The sequence below is a fragment of the Pteropus alecto genome, unplaced genomic scaffold, assembly GCF_000325575.1.
Source record: "Pteropus alecto unplaced genomic scaffold, ASM32557v1 scaffold189, whole genome shotgun sequence".
Taxonomy (NCBI): domain Eukaryota; kingdom Metazoa; phylum Chordata; class Mammalia; order Chiroptera; family Pteropodidae; genus Pteropus; species Pteropus alecto.
Window position 1 is genome coordinate 3,856,823 of NW_006442117.1, and position 20,653 is coordinate 3,877,475.

The 20,653-nt window shown below is 42.9% G+C and overlaps 1 protein-coding gene across 1 annotated transcript in view; it reads left to right on the forward strand.

The window, feature by feature from the left end:
* Positions 1–20,653, forward strand: part of RYR2 (ryanodine receptor 2) — a 561,319-nt gene that overhangs the window by 164,206 nt on the left and 376,460 nt on the right. Inside the window, 1 exon segment of the mRNA XM_025039067.1 lies at positions 13,759–13,878. Coding sequence (XP_024894835.1) covers positions 13,759–13,878 — 120 coding nt within the window.

A 20,653-nucleotide genomic window follows, 5' to 3' on the forward strand; every position in this document is an offset into this window, starting at 1 on the left:
GCTCTCTGTTTCCCATTGTTTCTGGGTTAGTCAGTAAGAATTTGTTTATACGTTTTCTTCCCTTTGAAATCCCAGACCCCTGCCTCACTTCTCCTTTGTCCAAAATGGCACATAAACCTCAACTGTCTGATGCAGTGGGTCTCATTTCTTCTAGCACCTTACATGTATATCTGTAATAAACTTTGGATATTTTCTCTTGTTAATCTATATTCATTAAATTTGATTATTAGCCCAGCTAGAAGAACTTAGAAAGTGGGAAGAAAGTTTTCTTTTGTTTTTATTTTATTTTATTTTATTATTTTATTTTATTTTATTTTGTTTGGGTTTTGTGGATTTCCCCTCTGTTCCTTCTTGTTTTATGTCCCATACTTCAGTTCTGAATGTTTGGTGTATGGTTACCATTACGAATATGTAGAAGACAGTTATATATATATATATACACAGTCATCCATTTTCTTGTGTGTGTGCCATATCTCCATGCCCCTTTGCAAATTTAGATCTTTGAATCCTCCCCTTTTCTGTCATTGTTGTCTCAATTTGTCCCTATGTATGCTGAATGTTCCTTACTATCTTGCTGTAACAAATCTCTTCTTATTGTTTAAGCTTATAATGCCCTGTTCTTAGTAAGGGTTGCATTCTTCTGCTTCTATCTGCCTGCTTGTCTCCTTACTCATAGTTATATATTTTTTTGTCATTTTGTTTTAGGTGAGCTGACCCCTTTCAGTTTTTTCTGTAATTCAGGCCTCGTAGTGGAGAATACTCTCAATTTTTGTATGTCTGGAAAGGTCTTTATTTCTCCTTCATTTCTAAAGGAAAGTTTTGCTGGATACATTATTCTTGGCTGATGTTTCCTTTCATTTAATAGTTTGAATATTGAATTCCACTCCTTTCTGGCTTGTAAGGATTGTGTCGAGAAGTCCGAAGATAATCTAATGGGTTTTCCTTTATAGGTTAATGTCTTCTTTTCCCTGGCTGCTCTGAGAATTCTTTTTTGTCATTAATTTTTGATAATTTTAGTATAATGCGTCTTGGAGAAAGCTTTTTTGGGTTGAGATAATTGGGTGTTTTGTTGGCTTCTTGAATCCTAAGCTCTAGTTCATTCCTTAGATTTGGGAAATTCTCGTCAGCTGTTTGTCTGAAAATGCTCTCTGATCCCTGTTCCTTTTCTTCTCCTTCTGGAATTCCCATTATTCTTATGTTTCCTTTCCTGATGGTATCAGCTAGCGCTTGAATTTCTCCTTCATTATTTTTCATTCTTCGGTCTCTCTCTTCTTCTTTCTGAATTTTTCTAGATTTCTTTCTTTAATATCACTGATCCTTTCCTCCATTTGGTCCACTCTATTTCCTAAGCTTGTTATTTCATTCTTCATCTCTTTAAGTGCATTCTTCATCTCCAGAAGTTCTATTTCATTCTTTTTTAGGATTTCAGTCTCCTTGCAAAAAACAAAAACAAAAACAAAAACAAAACGCACAAAAAAACCTCATTCTGCTGATCTAGTTGTTTTCCCAGCTCCTGGAATTATTGAAATTATTTTGGATCTCATCGAGTTCTTTCAGAAGTGCCATCCTGAATTCTCTGTCATTTAAGTTGTACATTTCTATGTCTGTAAGCTTATTTTCTGGAGATTTTTCTCTTTCTTTCTGAACTGCCTTGTCACCTTGGTTGTTCATGGTGTTCAATGGACTCTTTCTTTGCCTGGGCATTAATGAAAGTGTATTCTACTTATTTTTTTTCCCCAGAAAGAATTTTTATTATATAAAGGTCTCACTTTAGCCTGTCGCTAAGAAGATGTTTTTCTTTTGGTTTCTAGTAGGTGGCATCTAAGCCTCTTGGATCCCTGCTTGGAGCCTTAATAATGCCCTTTTTTTCCTTATATTCAGTCATGATCGCTACCCTCGGTCTCAGTCTCTGTCAGTGTTAGTGGTGGTTTTGGTAGCATTTGCTCAGATTCCCTGGGGCTCCGTAGTGTGCAGCCTTGGAGGATATGGGGGAAGGGGCTCTCTGGGTTGGCGAATGGGGATTGTCGTAGGTCAGCCTCGCATTTTGTAACTGCAGCTGGTAATAATCAGCTGTTGCTTCTCTGTTAATCTCTGCTTTGCTTTCTTCCCTGATCCCCGGGCTCTGCTGCTGTGTAGAGCTCAGAGCTCTCCCAGGCAGGGCAGTTCAGGGAGCTCGCCGCCCTTTCTCCTCCTGCAGGAAGCTCTGGCTGTGAGAGGCAGTTCCTTTGTTTCTCCCGGTCTATCACCCGACTCCAGCGGTTCTGACCTGTGGTAGCTCTAATGTGCAGATCACGCACTCAGATGTGCTTGTGTGCAGGTTGGGTGTTATTTGTTGAGTTTTAGATGTTCAACTTATTGTTATTTTAAGGGGAAAGATCTGGGGACACCTCTCACTCCACCATGCTTCTGATCTGATGTTAAATTTTATAACTATTCGTTTGCTTCTTACCTGTCTCCTCCCCAAGTCTAAGTTCCATCAATGTAAAAACTTGTTCTGTCTTGTTTATGGCCAGATAGATGTCTTGAATGAATGAATTGAATCCTTACAACAATAAGAATGAGGAAAAAATTAATTATGCTTTGGGCATTCTTTCCTGGACACTTTATAAATTTTATATTCTTGATTAATCCCTCACAACGACCCTCTAAAGTAAGTGATATCTTCATTCCGCAGGTGAAAATACTACTGACAATCACAGTGACCAGTAAAAGGAGAGCTGGGATTCAAACTCTGAGTGAATCTGGTCTAAAAATAGTGTTTCTCCATTAAATTCACATAATTTTTTAGTATAAATCGTTAAATAAGAATTACTTATAGAGGATAAGTTGTTATAAATTACAATGTAACTTATTTCCACCTGCTAGGTGGGAACACTGAGCACGCAGTGACAGGATCACGAGGGAGGAAGTGAGAGCGGGGGCTTCGGACCCTGAGTGTCCAGGGGGCTCCCGTGAGCCCTTTCTGCACAGCCGCTGATTTCTCTAACAGACACTTTGTGCGTCTCACTTTATCTGCGTAGCTTTTATGTTTTCCATCCATCGTATTTGACGCCTCTATCGACTGGCAGTTGTGGCTTCAACGCAAAGCTTTTCGAAATCTATTCCTAGAACTCGTATCGTGATTTTGTTTCATGTACGAGTTAACCTCGTATTGATCTTCGTAATACTTTTGTAAGCTGAGCGAAGACAACAGAAGACCTGAAGTTTGCTGTCTTCTTCGCATTCACTTTCTAGAGTATAAATGTACAACCTGGCTCTTACCAGGAACAATTTTTAATGCTCAGGTAAAATTTGCTGGTTCATCGATTCATCCACAGATCAGAGAGAAGCCCTTCGCTGAAGTATTTCCTGATTGCAAGAAAAGTGAGGTCATTTACCGAAAACCTATACAAATAGGGAGGTTTAGGTGCCTGGTATACTGAATGATAATCTCCATTAATTAGAGAATTACATTTATAATTAGGATGAACAGAATTTAATAGGCTTGCCAATTAGAAATAAATTAGAGGCTGAAATTACCAACTAATATTTCACAGTATTTTTCAAAAGCAAATCTGAAGCCATAGATAAATGTTATGTGCCTATGTTTTGAGCTAGGAAACCCTTGTGCAGGTAGGGAGATACCTACAAAATATGTCCCAGAAACAAGATTAAAATTGCTTCTGTAAATAATATGATACCATGCTCCATGTTTTTGCTGAAAACTCTTTGGTGGTTATTTTCCTATGGGCGGTATATACTGCGTATCTGCCCAGACTGTTATATATATTTTTCGATTGGTTATAGAAATTTGTCTTTGTGTTATACAATACAGGAAAAATACAGTTACTGGAGGCCATAGACTTGTAAATGTAGCCCCTAGAAAAGAGAGAGCACACATGATAGAGCATGTGTATGTGTGTGGGGGGTGTGTGCGTGTGTGTGTGTAAAATACAAGACTGCATAGTGTCCTCAAGAGTTTCATATTTTGAAATAAAGAGTTTTGTTGTACAGATTCAGGTCCTGAACATTGCCTCTAAAATTACTTCATCTTTTCTTGTCTTTTCAGTATTCTTCCTTAAAATGTAATCTTTCGGTATTCTTCCTTAAATGCTGGGATGATCAGAACACAGCTGTTTTTCTCTCGGTGGTTCTAACGCGGTGTCTGGCATGGATCTCTGAGAATCTACCGCTTGCTCAGTGGTTTCTGCCATTTTTCAGAGAGCAGGAGGAAGGCTTTGAAGTTCTAAATTGCGCATGCCATCTCAGCCAATGTATTATGTAAAATATGTACGTATATTCGTGCTTATGTGTGGCTCTCATCTGTTCTGCATAGACATTAAATATTTCAGAGTAGTTGAATAAATATATTTAATTTTTCATAGAAATGTAGTATCTCAAACATAGTTTGCACAATAGGTAGCACCCTGGTGTAATTGCGGAACGAATTCTAAGGGGTCTGACTCTCCTTTTGGTCTCTTACTACTACTTCCTGAGCATCAGCCAGGTGACAGGGACACATCGAGTGCTAAATTATTCTCCTTGTCTCCACGTTTGATTTTAATGCTTTCTGTGCAAATAGTAACACTCATTTTCCTTAATAGTTGCTTCTTTGGTCGTATTCTACATGTAGGTGTGAGAGAGTCAGAATAACATTCTTATACTCAGCACATATATTAAGATGAATTTTAATAGGGCGTTTTATACGTGAGGCAATCTTCCATGCCAAGCAAGGAATTCAGATCTTTTCAGAGCCGGAAACATAGGCGAAAATTTTATGCGCACCGTTTTCTAAGTGGAAGCAGACACATTTCTGTCGACATCACTGTTGGTGGATGTATCTGTCAACCTTCGTCTCTCTCTCTCTCACATGAAACAGACACTGAGTTAGAAGGTCTGAAATAGGGTCAGCCTTTCTGGATCTGGTTTTTTACTCGCATGTCAGTATTTTTATGATAAAGGTCAAATTAAATGCTTAATTTTTGGAAGCTGTTTCCATTGTTATGATTGTGTATATGTGACCTCAAATATTACCCAGGCTCTTTAATTCCCTTCTCTTTTTTTAATCCCAGTTTTTTAAACCACAGCTGGTAAAGTATTTCAGGAACTTATTGTCAAGAATTTATAACATAGAAACAAAGAAATTTCCTTTATCTCATAGTGTCTGAGAATCTCTTTTTTTTTTCTCTCTGCTTAGCATCTATTGAGAAATATAGTTTGCTATCACTAAATCTTAGATGATATTCACGAAGGCAGTTTGAATGTTTTTTTTCCACACACTTAAATTTTGCTAGAGAATGGATGGGAAATGTCATGCCATGACATTGAAATGGACGTTTCGTGGGGTCTTCTGGGGAATCAGTCCCGACCTCGGTTCTCCTGCAGTTGGGATTGGTAGGTCACAGGGTTGTATCTGCATCTGATAATTATGTGTGATATTTTAGTCGTGCTGTGTGTGTGTGTGTGTGTGTATGCGTATGCGTGTGTAGCTTTCCTTTGGTAATTTAACAGCTCTAATATTCAGTGGTCCACCTGTCGGGAGGAGGGGTGTGGCAGGGGAGCTGTCCCTCAGGTGGGTAGAGGTGTTTAGAATTGCCTGCGTGCTGGTAACGCAAGCAGGCCACCTTTGGGTGGGTTTCATTACGGTTTTGACACTCCTTACAAAGTACTGTGGCCTTGCCTGCCCCCAGGGCGCACTGCTCCTGGTCCCCCAGTTTTGCTTCACCTCTGCTCCTGCTGATCATCCCCTTTTGTGGGTGTTGGGGTGACAGGGAAACGAGGGAAAGCAGTGACTGAAGAGGAAGGTGCTCTGCTGAATTCTAAGCCGACAACTTCTTCTCTCAGGGATTTTGGTGAGTTCCAAGGGCCGGGGCTGGCGTGGATTCATTCATTCTTCCTGCGGGAGCCCCGATATATAGCTTCCCACTAGTGTTTTTCCATCTCTGAAATAGAAGTAAAAAAGGTAAAAAAAACTTTCCCTCTGTCTGTGTTGATCTCTGTCTTCTGCTTTGCTTTTCTCTGTTCTTTCCTAAAAATTCACTGAGTAGCGCTACTTCCTACTGCCCTCTCTCAGTCTAAATTTTAATTATTGACTAAACTTTAGTTATCAGCGACATATCCAACCTTCTCTTTCTCATCTCATCACTGCCTGCCATTCCTCTGTTTAAACGAATTATCTTAAGTTTGATTGTTTTCATTTGGTTTTATTTTTAACACAAATCTGCATACTGTGACTCTGTTCACTTTTCCTGTAACTACACCATCTATCTGATGACAGGAAGTCAGAGGGTTTATGCACTAGGGTCATGTTTGGGGTGGATTCCTTAACCTCCTAGCTGGACTCCATCGTGGCGGGAGGCGGTGTGGCCAGAGGCTCGGGGGATATTGGTTTTAGAGTCAGGCGAGCCCAGGTTTGAGTCCCGTCCAGCCAGTCACCAGTAGGGCAACCTCAGGTGCATGGTTTGCTCTCATCTGGAAAGTAACCGCAGTAATAGCACTGCTCATGCTCATGAGCATAATAATAGTACTAACTCGTAAGCTCTGAGAATCTGAGGACCAGAGCTGAGGGAGATGATCTCTCGACGTGTCACCGAGAAAATGCACAGTACCTGGGACTCAGGTGCGTAATGGTTGTCAGCCGCCCTGGGGAGGAGGTGGCTCTAGCACATAATACATGGGAGCTCCGTTCTCTTTGTCAGGCGTAGAAAGAATTCATTCATTCTTTCATTCTTCAGAAGCCCTTTATGAATACCTACTAAGCGCCGCGTACTAGTGCTGAGGTAGAAACAGGGAGGCAGAGTCCCTTTCTTCACGGAGCGTACCTACGTGGGGGAGGTGGCGGTGAGCAAGCACACAGTTAAGTGAAGAAAGCGGCCACAAACTGTGACCCGTGTCGTTGGGCAACGACACAGGAGGCCGGCTGGGCGGGGAGGAGAGGAGAGGAGAGGGTTTTGGGTGGGACCTCTAAAATGGGGAGGCTTGGCAAAGGTTGAGAAGAACATTCTGGCAAAGGGAAAAGCCAGCGAAGGCCTCAAGGCAGAGAAGGGCTTTCCACACCTGAGGAGTGGGAGAGAGAAACTCACACAATGAGCCAGGGGGGGAAAGACCGTGAGGTCGGAGGTCGGGGGAAGGCCGTGGTGTCCGCAGAGTTTGTTTTTTGTCGGTCTGGAGGCTATCAGCCAGATTTTATTTTTCTTAGTCCGTATTCCTCGAATTACTAATAAAGTTGAACCTCTCTTTATATAATTCACCACTTGTATTTCTTCTACTATGGAAAGCTGTTCATGTCTTTTGCCTATTTTTCTTTTTTTCTCAATGATTTTATAAGTTTTTTTATGTATTTATTTTATGAATTTCCAATATCTTCTCAGAGTTTTTTGTTTTTTTGTTTTACTTTCTGGTGGTTTTTATTGAACAGAGATTCTTAATTTTAATGAAATTGGATGGATCATTTTTGTGTGTTCTTTGTGTCTTGCTTGAGAAATCCTTTTTTATGATAACTGATAAATTGTATTCTGATATTCATATTTTTCTAAAAGTCTAAAAGTTTGCCTTTCACAATTTAAATCCTTAAATCTTAGAATTGTTTTTTGCGTGTGTGTATATGGTAGGGTATGAGAATCCAGTTTTTGAATAAATTATGTTTTTATGTTTTCATTCGTCCATGTCATGTCCTTATTTATGTATTTTAACACATATAATAGTTAAGGTGCATTATTTCGTGTTCTACATTTTCGGTTGCATTCAGAGTTATTTTCTGATTACCTAAATATTTATAGTTATGTTTAGTGCTGAATAAATAGCAGAAGTCATCTAACTGATTAGCAATGAGGGATTATTCATGGAAAGAGTTGCCCATTTTCACTCAGCACAATTTTCATGGCCCTGTCAAGACAAATCGCAGCGTATTAGATTTTCGGCAATGTTTGCTGCTGCGTATTCACACACACCGATGTATCGAGCATCCTGAGTAGTCCTCGGAACACTGCATCGTTGTCCTGCATCTCTCCGTGCTGTTGCTCTGTGAGTACTGGGCGGCAGATGCTTTATCGAGATGCTTTCCTGGCAGGAATTACCTGGCGTTCTCCGCAGGGGCTCTGCCTCCCGGGAGGAACGTTCTTGCTGCTTCTCCATCGGAAGGATCCAACTGCTTGTACTTCCCTGCGCTCACGGGGCTGGAGCCCGCCTCAGGCTCTGCCGTGGTTTCAAAGCTGGGCCTACTCCTAAGGCAAATTTGCTCGAATTTGCTCGATGCCGGAAACGAAACGGTTGAACGTGAGCAGGATCGTGGGAGCGACGTCCGCGTTCGGGAGCGGGGACCCTGCTGCCGCCCAGGACGCTGGACGTGCAGCCGGAGGGCCTGGATGCAGTGAGCTGATTGATGACTGAGAAAAAGACCCAGAGGATGAAGACGTCTCGGGAAGTGACACTGGCAAAAAAAGCCACATGGAAGGAACTCAGATATTTTATGACATTGAAGCCGGTGGAAGAGGATCTGCATGTAGAAATGTGATAGTTCACTGAGGCGGGAAGAGACGCCGGGTCCACGTGGAAAGTTACAGATCGAGAAGGAGGAAGCAGACGGGCCCTGTTCCAACTGCTCTTGATGCGTGCTCTCTAAGCCCACACGATCCTTCAGTTCTCAGTGTTCCATTTTGAAACCATTTTGAATAACAAGCATAGTAAGAGCCTCAGGAAGGTACCTGGCATGACGTGAGGGCATTTTTAATGACCAGAATTTTTAAGAGCATTTCTTGATTTTTCAAGAGTACAATTTGTTTGATTTGCTTAGCTTACATATAGAAAGTTGTAATCAAAGTTTTATTATGTTTATGTGGAAATAGGGGGGAAATGAAGGACTGGACTGCTTTTTTTCCCAATGAGTTTTATATTGATGCCATGGATACTTACGATACATCAAAATTTGTCAAAAATGTAATAGATGGGATCAGTAATTTTCCTCCAATATTGCCCTGTTTCCCACCTGCTTGTAAGCATGAAATCACTAAATGGGATCATGTCATACTGGCTTTAATTGGGAATTAAGTAGGCTTTTACCTTGAAACGGCTCCATCCGTCAGTGCGGCCGTCCAGATTTATGAGCAGTGCTAGTGATAAGTAGCCACTTAGGAGTGCGATGTATTCGCCAGGCCCTGTTAGACGCTGTAATCTAATAACGTGAGAGAATGTCCGACAGCCAAGGACACTGAAGGAAAGAACATGGTGCCGCAGGAGCACAGAACAAGGGACCGACACGGCGCGCGAGGCTAGGGAAGGCTCGCCTCCAGAAGGGGTGCTCGAGCGGAGCTCCGAGGGGGAAGATGTCTTGACTGGAACGGCAGGTGCGGAGGCGCTGTCAGCATGGGAACGAGGGCCGGGGCGCTGGCGCCAGCCCGGGCCGTGCAGGGCCTTCTAGGCTGAAGGATTTTAGGGGCTTTTCCTTAGAGTCACGAGAAACCACTAAAAGGCTGTAAGCTGGGAAACAGAAGAGTCAGGTCGATGGCGTGACCCCGAGGTGCAGCGTCCCCGGGAGGGGGTGTGCGGGGCGGAATCTACGCAGTGGATTTCGACGTCGTCTCAGCCGGAGGGGATGGTGGTTGGGGCGGCGAGAGAGTGCCGGGTGCGAAAGGGCCGAGGCCAGAGGACTCAGCGGCGGCGAGCTGGAGTCGCTCCTCAGTGCTGCCGTCTGCCTGATTGTTCGTGAAGCTTCTGAAAGGTTTCTTTTCTATAATTTATCATTTCGTGCAGGGTTCGTGTAGAGGAAGATGGGTAATTTTGTTTTTTTCAGGTTTGTTTTATAAAACAATGGTGTAGGTTCGCGTGGACAGCAAATGGTAGTACAAACGCTAGGATCTTTCTATCATGCTAGTCATTCATAGTGAACTAAGTTTGAAATTTTTAAAAATGAAATAATAGAACATAAGCAGAATTCACTTTCGGCATTTGGTTATGGACTGTGATTTGTTGTAGGTTGAATCAACATTTGTTGCCCTAAGTACTAGAGCGTGAGACTCAGGAACTCAAAAAGCAAAGCCGACCACGAGGCGAGTGTGTAAGGGTGTTTCGGTTTCACGGGCCGTGCCGTGAACAGTGGCGGCCCGCTGAGCCTTCGGGCACTCAGGAGCGCCAGTGGTGCGTGCAGCCAAAACACGGGGGCAAGAAATGGCTCTGAGGCGTCAGAACCTCAGGGCCAGGTAGCAAAAACCAATTCAGAAGACGCTTCATGACCCAAGAAATGATACTACCACCTGAGCACTGGATCCCATGGAGACCGAGGGGCCTTATGACTTTGGATTACTTTTAATGAAATTTCATCAAATTTACTTTTAATGAAATCCTAGCTCTAGAAATCCTCTCTCTCTGCACAGGCACACACGCATATGTACATGCACACACATGCACAGACATGCACACATGCGCGCGGGCGCACACACACACACACACACACACACACACAATCAGCAGCCCCTGACTGAGGCAGCAGAGAACAGGGATCCGGACCTGACTCACAGTCACACGGTGGGGACCTCTGGCAGGCTACAGATGACATCTTGACATAAGTTATATTTTAATTCCTGAGCCCTAAGGTGAACGACCCCCTGGCTACTTTCCCACGAGACTGGACAGAGGGACGCTACAGAGGGATGCTGGAACAGACCTTACAGCTGTCCTCCAGACCTGAAGTCATGATTTATCACCTTCACCTCACCTGACCAATCAGCTCCCAGCACGACCCTGAACCCTTAACCCTCGGTGACTTGCGATTTGCCCCAAGGAGTCTGTACCCGACACGCCTCGGGGGCCCGCTCATCTGTAAAATAACCAGCGTTCTTGGCGACGGTGCTCAGAGCTTGGCTGTGCTGGTGCCGGCTGGACGGGCTCCTGTCATGTGACCCGTCAGGGTAGCACTGCTGAGCTTTTGTTCTTGGAATAGAGGATAGATTCTCCTCTCTCTCTCTCTCTGCATGTGCGTGTGTTTGTGTACAGCGAGGACATATCCGTTTGTACATATGTGTATGTTGACAATAACCAGATTTATTACACATAAGCTATAATAAAAAATAAAGCTACTTATCAAAAATTCTCAGATGCACAGTCAGTAGGCCCTCAAATCACAGCATTTCTGGAGAAAAATTGTGCCTTGAGATGAACGAGGGGTTAATTAAAGCGAAGAGGTTGGTGAACTGGCGTCTGGCCCATTGATGCTCAGCATGTTTTACTTTCTGTCATAAAGGATCTCTTTTCTTACTGGAATGTAAGATAAAAACAGCTCCCAGATAAACTGGAAAAGGCCTGTAAGTGTCAGGCGAGGCCCCTTCTTTTCAGATGAATGACGACCGAGAGTTATAGCCACAGCTTCTGTCCCTGCAGGGTGGCAGCCCCCCTGAGCTCCCTGCTGCTCCCCGGCTGGCACTCTGTCACCCAGGGTGGAGGCACAGGCTGCGGGGAGCTTTGCACACGTGAGCTGGCTTATTAATTACCAGGGTAGTTCATTGTGCTGTTCAGTTTGTTCCTTTGCCTTACGTGGCTGACGAGCGTCTGTCTCCACGTGTGCTCTCGCCCTGGTCTGTCCGAAGCACGCAGGCTGACTTCCACATTCTGCTGAGTCAGCTGCTCCACACTCGTGAGAGACCATTCTTATCTCCTGGGATCCACGTCTCCCCCGTCTCCCCTTCTGGATCCCTTGTACTCAGGCACTTGTTACAGGTGCAGAGTCAGCCCCACCCAAGACCCAGAGTCAGAATCTGCCTTTTCGCCAGGCCCTGCAGGCGGTAGGATGCATGTCAGAGACGGAGACGAGCTTCTCCAGATGACAGATGCAGGAGCAGTCGCGCCTCTAGGAGCAGTGTGGGGCTCCTAGATTGATTCAGACCAATCAGGTTGATAATCAGCGCCTGACAGTCGGTGCGATCAGCTCTCTGTGAGTAGGAAGTTCTGTGGAGCCGTTTTCTTCATCGACACGTGTGGGCAATCTTTGCATTACGGGGTGTCATGTGGATTCAGTGGATTAACGCGGGACTGGCGCACGCTGCGTTTTGTGAACGTGGTGGTGGCTTCTCTTCCTTCCAGTAGTTCCCGCCTTTCTCCCTGCCCTACGCCGTGCTGTATTCTCGTGTTCCCAATTAGTACGTTAGTGTAACTTTATTAAGTTATTCACCTAGCCTCCAGCATCCAAAGGGGCTTCTTACCTAGGACTGTTGTTTGCACGCTAAGTGAGTCCCCGGGGACGTGGGACGACATGGCGAAGGCCGGGCCGGGCCAAGGAGCTGAGCCCGTCGCGCACTGTGCTCTTCGTGGTCACGCCACCTATTCGAAAAACACAATGTATCTTTGATCTTGCAGATTATATCAGCAAAAAGTACCTCATTATTTTTTATTATAGCCATAACTCATGCAGAACATGAATTAATATTCAGATGCACTCATTATACTCATTATATGAAAATAATGCCTTTTTGTTTTTTAGTCGGTGACTTTTTAAATGTAACAATGAAGTGCTCACTAGAGATATTAACGAGCCCCTGGGGGGACAGTCGGGAGGTAATGGCTAAGAGGCCGGACTTCACCTGTGACCAGTCCTGTGCGCTGTTAGGTATTGCTGCGGCCACACGGGAAGTAAAGCAAACACGTAGAGTGATAAGCGTTCCGAATGCACATGAGAGCTGCTCTTTTCCAGTTGATATATCCTTCCGGTTTACCAAAAGAGCTTGTTTTCCGCTTTTGAATATTTATCACATTCTCATCACCTCCGCTCTGCTATTCTACGTGAGAGGGTCTTCTAGGGTCTTCTGTGTATCCCTTTTCCCTCTGATTCTAATGAAAAGAGTCAGTGAATATATTTATTCCTTTACTCCTTTAAATGACTTGTTTCTTTGAAGTCGAAACCTTGAAATATAAATGATTAGACTTTTTTAGGAATTTGCCACTTAAAACCTGTTAAAGTGAGACACTTTCTTAAAAACTGATAACGGTGTTTCTTCCTTATTGTCTGTTCGGTGCCGTTGTCTCGCCTGACGGTGAGAGACTCGGAACGTCTCCTGAGATCACCTGACCTGGCACGGCAGCGCCAGGACGGGCCTCCCGTGGCTGCTGACGTTCACGCCCCCACTTCTGGCGGTCTTCATGCTGCCAATACTGTCATCCCACTGGCCATCTTTCCCTTGTAAAATCTTCCTGTAATCTGGCTTAATTAACTGATTGGAAACCAGTGTTGGATTTCAGAGGCTTGGACTAACAAGCCATTTTTAAGCAACCGGGAGCATTTCAAATACGATCAAGTGCCAATGTGTGATTGAGCCAAGATGACTCTTCCGGTTGATCTGAACCCAGAAGTTCCGTTATTGACCTGTTTTCCTGCGTTAGTTTTGAAATGAAGCGTGCGCCTGCTATTAGAATCAGTTCCATTCTTGATGGTATATGCTGTCCTAGGAGAATGCCAGATAATTTCTTGGTAGTTTTGGCGATTAAGACAATGCTAACGTGAAATTCTATTTTACCATTCTCCACTCCGGTTGCCTCGGGATCGGTAATGACAGCGAGGAAACTCGTGATTGCCTCGAATGACAATAAACACCGCTCCTCCTCCCACCCAGTGACCTTCTTTAAATTTGCAAATAGAAGCGCTCTCCCAATCCTCTCTGTGTGTTTTTTTTTTGTTTTTGGATTACCGGTTTTACATTTTTCTCTGAGTTTTAAAACGCACTAAAATGTTTTCTAGATCTGATTCAGACCAGCCGGCGCAGCCACGTCTCACTGTCCCCTCTGTCTCTCCCTCTGCAGGATGACGAGGTGGTCCTGCAGTGCACCGCCACCGTCCACAAGGAGCAGCAGAAGCTGTGTCTGGCGGCAGAGGGCTTTGGCAACAGGCTCTGCTTCTTGGAGTCCACTTCAAATTCCAAGGTGGGGAAAAGCCTCGAGGTGACGCGATGCTCAGGCTTCGCCCGCGGCACTGTCGTCGTCGTGGGCACTCCGCTGCTTTCTGCGGAACACGTTCACGAAGTGGACACGGAGAATGCTTTTACTGTTCGTTAAGCGGGTTTATCACCGAGCCCCCTACACTTGCACATAACTCAGACATGATGTTAACAAGAATAGACAGAGTCCTTGCCCCGTGATGTTCATATCCGGTGGAAAAGGAAGTGCGTGAGTAAGGGATAGCATTCCAGAACTACGGGCTACAAAGACAAGCCGAGTAACAGGGTAGAGAGGGTTGAGGCAGGGACGCGCCCTGTCACAGACGGTGTCGAGGGCAGGCTTTCCGCACCAGTGACATTTAAATGGAAGGGAATGAAGTGAAGGAGTGAGCAATACTAAGTTCTTGAATGTTCTGGAAAGAAGGACCAGGTAACTCAGGGCCCCTAGTTAGAAATGTGGGTACAGAGGGTTTAAGGAACAGCCAGGAGGACACGGCAGCTGCAGGGCCATTAACGGAGGGCCTCGCGATAGCAGATGGGGGTCTCAAAGGGACCAGGTCACGGAGGAGGTGAGACTTCGTCCTGGCATGCAGGAAGCCGTTGGAGCAGGTGCGTGATGCCTAGATAAATATTAGAGGTTTAGAAGATTGCTCTGGGGCTCACGTGGATCAGAGGATTTGAGGGAGCAGGGGGACCAGGGGCGAGGTGTCTGCGGGAGTCTGATGCACTGATGGATCTTCAGGCCAGAAGCCATGGGGGCGGGAACACGTGGTCGGGGGCTTGGGAATGTGCTTTGGGGGTGCACGGGATGTGCCGCTACATCGGATTGTGTAGAATAAGGGAAGGAGAGGGGACGCCAGTGTGAGGGGGAGGAAATCAATTAGAAACAGTCAACTTCATGACTTCTTGCGTAGCGGTTTCTTTTACAGAGCGCTGTGACAGGCTCGATCTCGTCTGACTGTCACAGTAAGAGCACGACAGCTCTCGCGGTAGCACCCGCTGCGCGGGTCGGGGATGCACGCTGCACGGCGTCAGGCCCGGTGCGAACACTCGATGTGGTCAGGAGCGGCAGCACTCACACGGGCTGGTCACACGCACAGCTCCGCGCTGGGGCTCCGAGTCCCCGGCTCTTGTCTTATGCCACATGCCTCTTCGGTTATTCTGTGAAATAGTATTGAACAACGTATATATATGTATGTTATGTTATATGATATTATGTTATATGTACATATAACATATTATATGTACATTATAAGAATTTAGTGCCAAGTGACAGTGTAACTGCATTTTCTAGCCCTGCTTAGATTTATGCTTAATTTGACAAGTGTTGAGCATTCTTCTTACAAAACTTGCTGTGCTGTCAGCTATGAACATACTCTTCTTGAGAAGAAAATATTAAGTGTTTTAATATTTAGCCCTTTCCCCGTGGTTTCTGGTATTTCGTACTGGTTAGAGCCGGCAGGCCTTTTAGTTAGCTGGTCTTTGAATTTGCACGTGACACCGAACACTGTCACAGCTGCTGTTCTCTTGGCCCGTTACCGTGAGGGCTGGTTTCCAGCACTGAACAGGATGCTCCCAGTTGTGTAGTAGGCGTACCGTGTGGCCAGCACGACACTGAAGCGGGCCAGCATCTGTGCTCACTGCCTCACTGCAGGCAGGGGGACGTGGCTGTCTAGGGGTCCCCGATGACCTAGCGAGCTGACCATTTCAGCCATTTTCGTTGTCGTCATGCCATCTCATTTCTGAAAATCGGCACGTGGGATGAGATACTGAGATTGCCGATCAAGCAGAGAATGCCACACACAGCAATCGAAGTCCAGTCAACCAGTCTGAACTGCTTTTTTAAGTCCACATGACGTACATGTTCTGTTTTTCCCTCATTCAGGTTACTTGACAGTCCCCTACTCTTCAGGTTTTTCTCATGTCTCCATGTGCCTGTCCTGGACTTTCCTGCCTGCTGAAATGCTGCTTGTTCCTTAAACTGTGCCTTACAGACCTCCTTCCATGTTGCTTTTCCTCAAACACCCTCAGTTCTCCTCCCTGTACTTTTTGAGTGTTTTTTTTAAATACGTCTATTACATTGCCAGTCGGGCCTCATTCAGTATCATATGTGCTGCCTCCTCTCCCTGAACACACATGTGCGTGTACTCACATACTCACAGCAGCTTCTGAATTCCCGGAGGACCAGAGTGCACCTCACTTACTTTTTTATTTCTTAGAACCAAGCACAGTGTCTTGAATAGTAGGTGATCCGTAAATGTAGTGGATTATTAAATTTGAAAGGGAACCACTGGTCTTAGGCCAATTAGATTTTTTATAAAATACACTTTTAATTTTCTATAATAACAGTCACAACTCTAGATTTCAGTTTATGCTTAAAATACATAAGCCTGCGTATAGATGTGTTTTATGTAGATGTATCTGGATTTGACTTTTATTGGTAGGAAATGGGAGGTGGCCTTTTTTTTTTTTTATCTCAAATTGGTGTCTCCTGCATTTTATAAAGGTTAGGAGAACAGAATTATGGTTGGCAGTGAGTAGTCAGTCACTGTAAATTATATATGTGTTCCTGGAAATGATCCCAGAAGTGTCTTAAGCTACAGAATCTTTTAATCAAAAGCAGGACTGACTTTTTCAGAAGACTGTTTCGTGCTCCTGGGATGTTTATTCAGGCTGATGTCAGCCTGAAAGAGAATGGCGTGTAATTCCAGCTTAGATTTTCCTGCAGAAACGGTAAACATTAAATCAGAGGATGTGTTTCAATTATTTATTCATAATTCATACTTACAGATAGTCACTGTGTACTCTTTATATGAATGGCTTTTCATTTTTGTTTTTAAGTTTTAGAATTGAGAAATCGGGCTTTTCCCCTCAGTAACTAGTCATGTTCAGACAGACCTACCTCGTTATTATTAAAAGTTTAAGGAGAAATGAGAATCATCATGGAAGAATAGTGTTTAAATTCTTTGAATCTTCACGTAAAAACAGAGAGTGCGGTGAAGATGGCAAGCCTCAAACCCACAGACAGTAGTCTCTAAAAAAACTAGATGCCAAATTCGCCCACGTGTGGCATCAGCAGGAGTGTAGGAGGAAGTCGGGGAAAGAAAGCACGGGGAACCGTCGTGAAAACAGCAGCCCAGACCAGGCGGGAGCACGGGAGGCGTGGCAGGGGTGGATATTTCTGGAGCCATCTTGGACCACGGACCCAAGACGGGCTCCTCTGGACAAAGCTCTGCCCGAGGGTCCCTTGCTGGGGATCGGCTCTGGATTGAGTGTGGGGGAGGCGGGCAAAGGATGGAGAACGGTCAGGTCAGAGTGGGGGACGGAAGCGGAGCCCACAGATTCCTAAATAAAGGCCACGTTTGAGCACTAGGTGACACAGAGCTGGTCGTTCTCGAGCCGCGAAGCTGCAGGGCTGTGCTGACCGCCTGCCTTCGGTGAGGACACAGGGAAGCCTCCCGACTCTTCCCTGTCATCTGCTGTGCCTTTATTGCCTGCAAGCACGATTCTGCTCTTTATTTTTCTCTTTTTAATATGTATATTACATTACTACTAGAGATGGAATACATTTCAACTAGAAAAAATAAGAGAAATGCTAAGTGCGAGGTTCATCTTATAGAGATTTTTGTCAAGAGCTGAACCTCGGAAATAGAGTACACATTTTTAAAAGGTTCACATATAACATTAAAGAATATCGACCATATTTTAGGCCACAAGGAGAACCTCAGTAAATGCCAAAGAGTAGCAATAATACAAAGATGACTATAATGGAATAAGACTAGAAATTAATTTTTAAAAAAGTCCCCTCCCCCCCCGCCAAAAAATAAACCACAAAACTTTTTTCTACCTGAAAATTACAAAGCACACTATTTAAAATATATTTTGGGTCAAAGGGGAAATATCAAATAAAATTGAAGAATTCCTTAAGTATAGTGAAAATGAAAACATGATTTTTTAGAATATATGAGATATAACTAAGGGAGTTATCAGAAGAAAATTTTTAGCATTAAATGCATAAATTAATAAAAACGGAAAAAGAAATGAGTAAAATAGCCATCGGATAAAAACCTGTAAAAGAGTAACAAAGTAAACCAAAGAAAGCAACAGCATGGAATTAATAAAGATGAAAATTAATGAGTTAATTAAAAAATTTGTTTTTTGAAAAAAAAATACACAAACCACTAATTAGTCAAGAAATGAGAGAAAGGTCACATACCCAAATATTAGAAGTTATAAAAAGGTAGGAGAGGGATAATGATCAAAACAGAGGAAATTAAATTCTAAGAGACTTTTCGCTCAATTATATGCAAGTGGATTTGAAAAGCTTCCTGAAATGTATCATTTTCCAGAAAAACGAAGTTTACCGCAGAAAGTCTGCACACACTAATTATAAAATAAATGAGGTAGTAAGAGAGTTTACTGAGAAATGTAGGGTTAGATAAGTCCTCCTCAACTTTGCTGCTTAAATTATCCCAAAGCAAAAGGGGGAAGCTCCCCAAGTCATCATGTCAAGTAAGTACAACATGGATTACAAAATCTTAATTATTTTGGAAAATTATAGATCAATTTCACTTATAAATATTGATACAGAAATCTGAAATAAAATATTTATTTAATTGCATTAAAACGTACATTATGGCCAAGTGAGATTTAGTCCAAGAATCCAAGAGTGGCTCAGTACCAAAAAAATACATTAATATAATTCATATTAGTGGAGCTAAGGAGAAAAGTCCTTTAGACATCTCTGAGGATAGAGAAAAGTCACTTGACAAAATTCAAGCTCTATTTATGTTTCAAAAATAATAAAACAGGAATTGAAGGATAGCTCTTTACTATTTCTCTCTCTCTCTCTCTCACACACACACTTCAGTTCAAAATTCAGCAGGTATTTACAGGGAACACTAGTAGGTAGAATCAGGTATAAGTTAAAGAGGAAGTTCATTGTCTCTGCTGTGCCATGTGTGTTGGGGGTAAAAGTCGATGTAATTAGACGTAAGCGACTTAAGTTTGGACATGAAGAGGTAAAGCTACCTCTAGTTGCAGGTGATTTGGTTATATATCTAAGAACCCCAAAGAAATCTGTGAAGAAAACTACAAAAAAATGGATTATGAGTGAAATCCATAAAATAGCTGTATCAATGTATCAATACCTTTTGTGTATGTATGTATGTATGTATGTATGTATATGTATATGTGTATACATACATACACACATACATACATACACACATATGTATGATACTTGGCACCACCCCCACATACATACATACATATAAACTCAAGTTTACATTAAGTTAGAAAGGAGACCAATAATACTCTTAGGCAAATTATTTATCAATAGTCATAAAATAGTCCCTCAAATAAGAACATTCATTGATAAAAGGACCCTCGTTTAATGACCTTAGTGCTGCAAGCACAGTTTTCTGGTGTTCGGACAGAGAAAGCGAGAGGGCCTTTAAGATCGGTTTCAGCCCAGCGCTTCAGCGATTCTGTGTTTCTGAGACTGGTCCACGTCCACCGTGTGTGTAAACGAGACCTGAGTTTTATCAGGCTTCCGAAGAGGAAGTCGAGCCTTGGGATAGAACGATATCAAGAGCTTTTTCCACTTCTTCTGATTTCTGTGGTATCACTTTAATTAAAAGTATTTCTTCCTATAATGGAACATGATAGAGTGATATTTTATCTGCAGAGTCTTCTCATTTCAGAATGTTATTCACCACCATAAATAATGCATTAGGATATTAATGATGCATAATAGTTGTGAGATTCTAGATGAACTGCTCTTCTTATTCAAGTGAGAAATTTTGAATAATAAAAATGTCAGTATAGGATAAATGCTGAATGATGTAGGAAGGAATCACTTTAAAAATAAAGTTTAAGAACCATTTTAAACAACAGATTTTTATTTTTCAATGTTTCCCCTAAAATTTAATTGAAATAATAAATCATAATTATAGGAAAAAATAACAAGACTGTTGTTTTGTTGTTCTCTTTACTTTATTCATTGTGACTTTCACAGAATTTTGGAAAAAGAGAGACAACGTGAAAGGAAAAGAACATAAATGACCAGATTTGTTTCTCGAAATCCTTGTCTTAGTTATATAATTTATTGTTTATTGGCCAATACTTTAAGAGGAAAAAGTAGATGGTAGGTATGACAGAAAGAAAATATCCTGATGTTGAATGAATGTCCAGTACATAAAGAATAAATGATTGCATGCTTAAAGTTCTGGTAGGACACAGAATTATGAGAGAATGTCTCACGATCTTTGGCAGAATATTATTTTGATCGGAATGGAACTGTTTATTAAATTACAAGTCGTGTGGGAATGTTTCTTTTTAGTGTCTTAAATATCCTTTCATTTTGCTACTCAGCAATTTGAATGCTCCTCAGTTAGGGAGAGGTGGTAGTACAAAATGACAAACGTGACAGAATTGGAACCCCCAAAGTGGGAAGCACTTTACGGAATACCAGAATAAGACAACTTCTACACTTTGTCTTGTGCGCTAAAGTCTCATTCTTGGACTATTTTAAGGATTTAAAATAATTCTCATAGTTGGGAAAGCTGAGCTTCTGACTTTCCATTATGTTTCTTGACATAAAATGAAAACTTAAGAAAACATTGACATCTAAGAGTGAAAAACAGTCCGATCTAAAATCTGGGAGCGACATCCACTGATTATAAGGCAGAGGGAAGCAGTTGGAGAAAAAGCTGCCTGGAGTTTACCTCTGACACCCAGGTTTACCTCCAACACTGAAG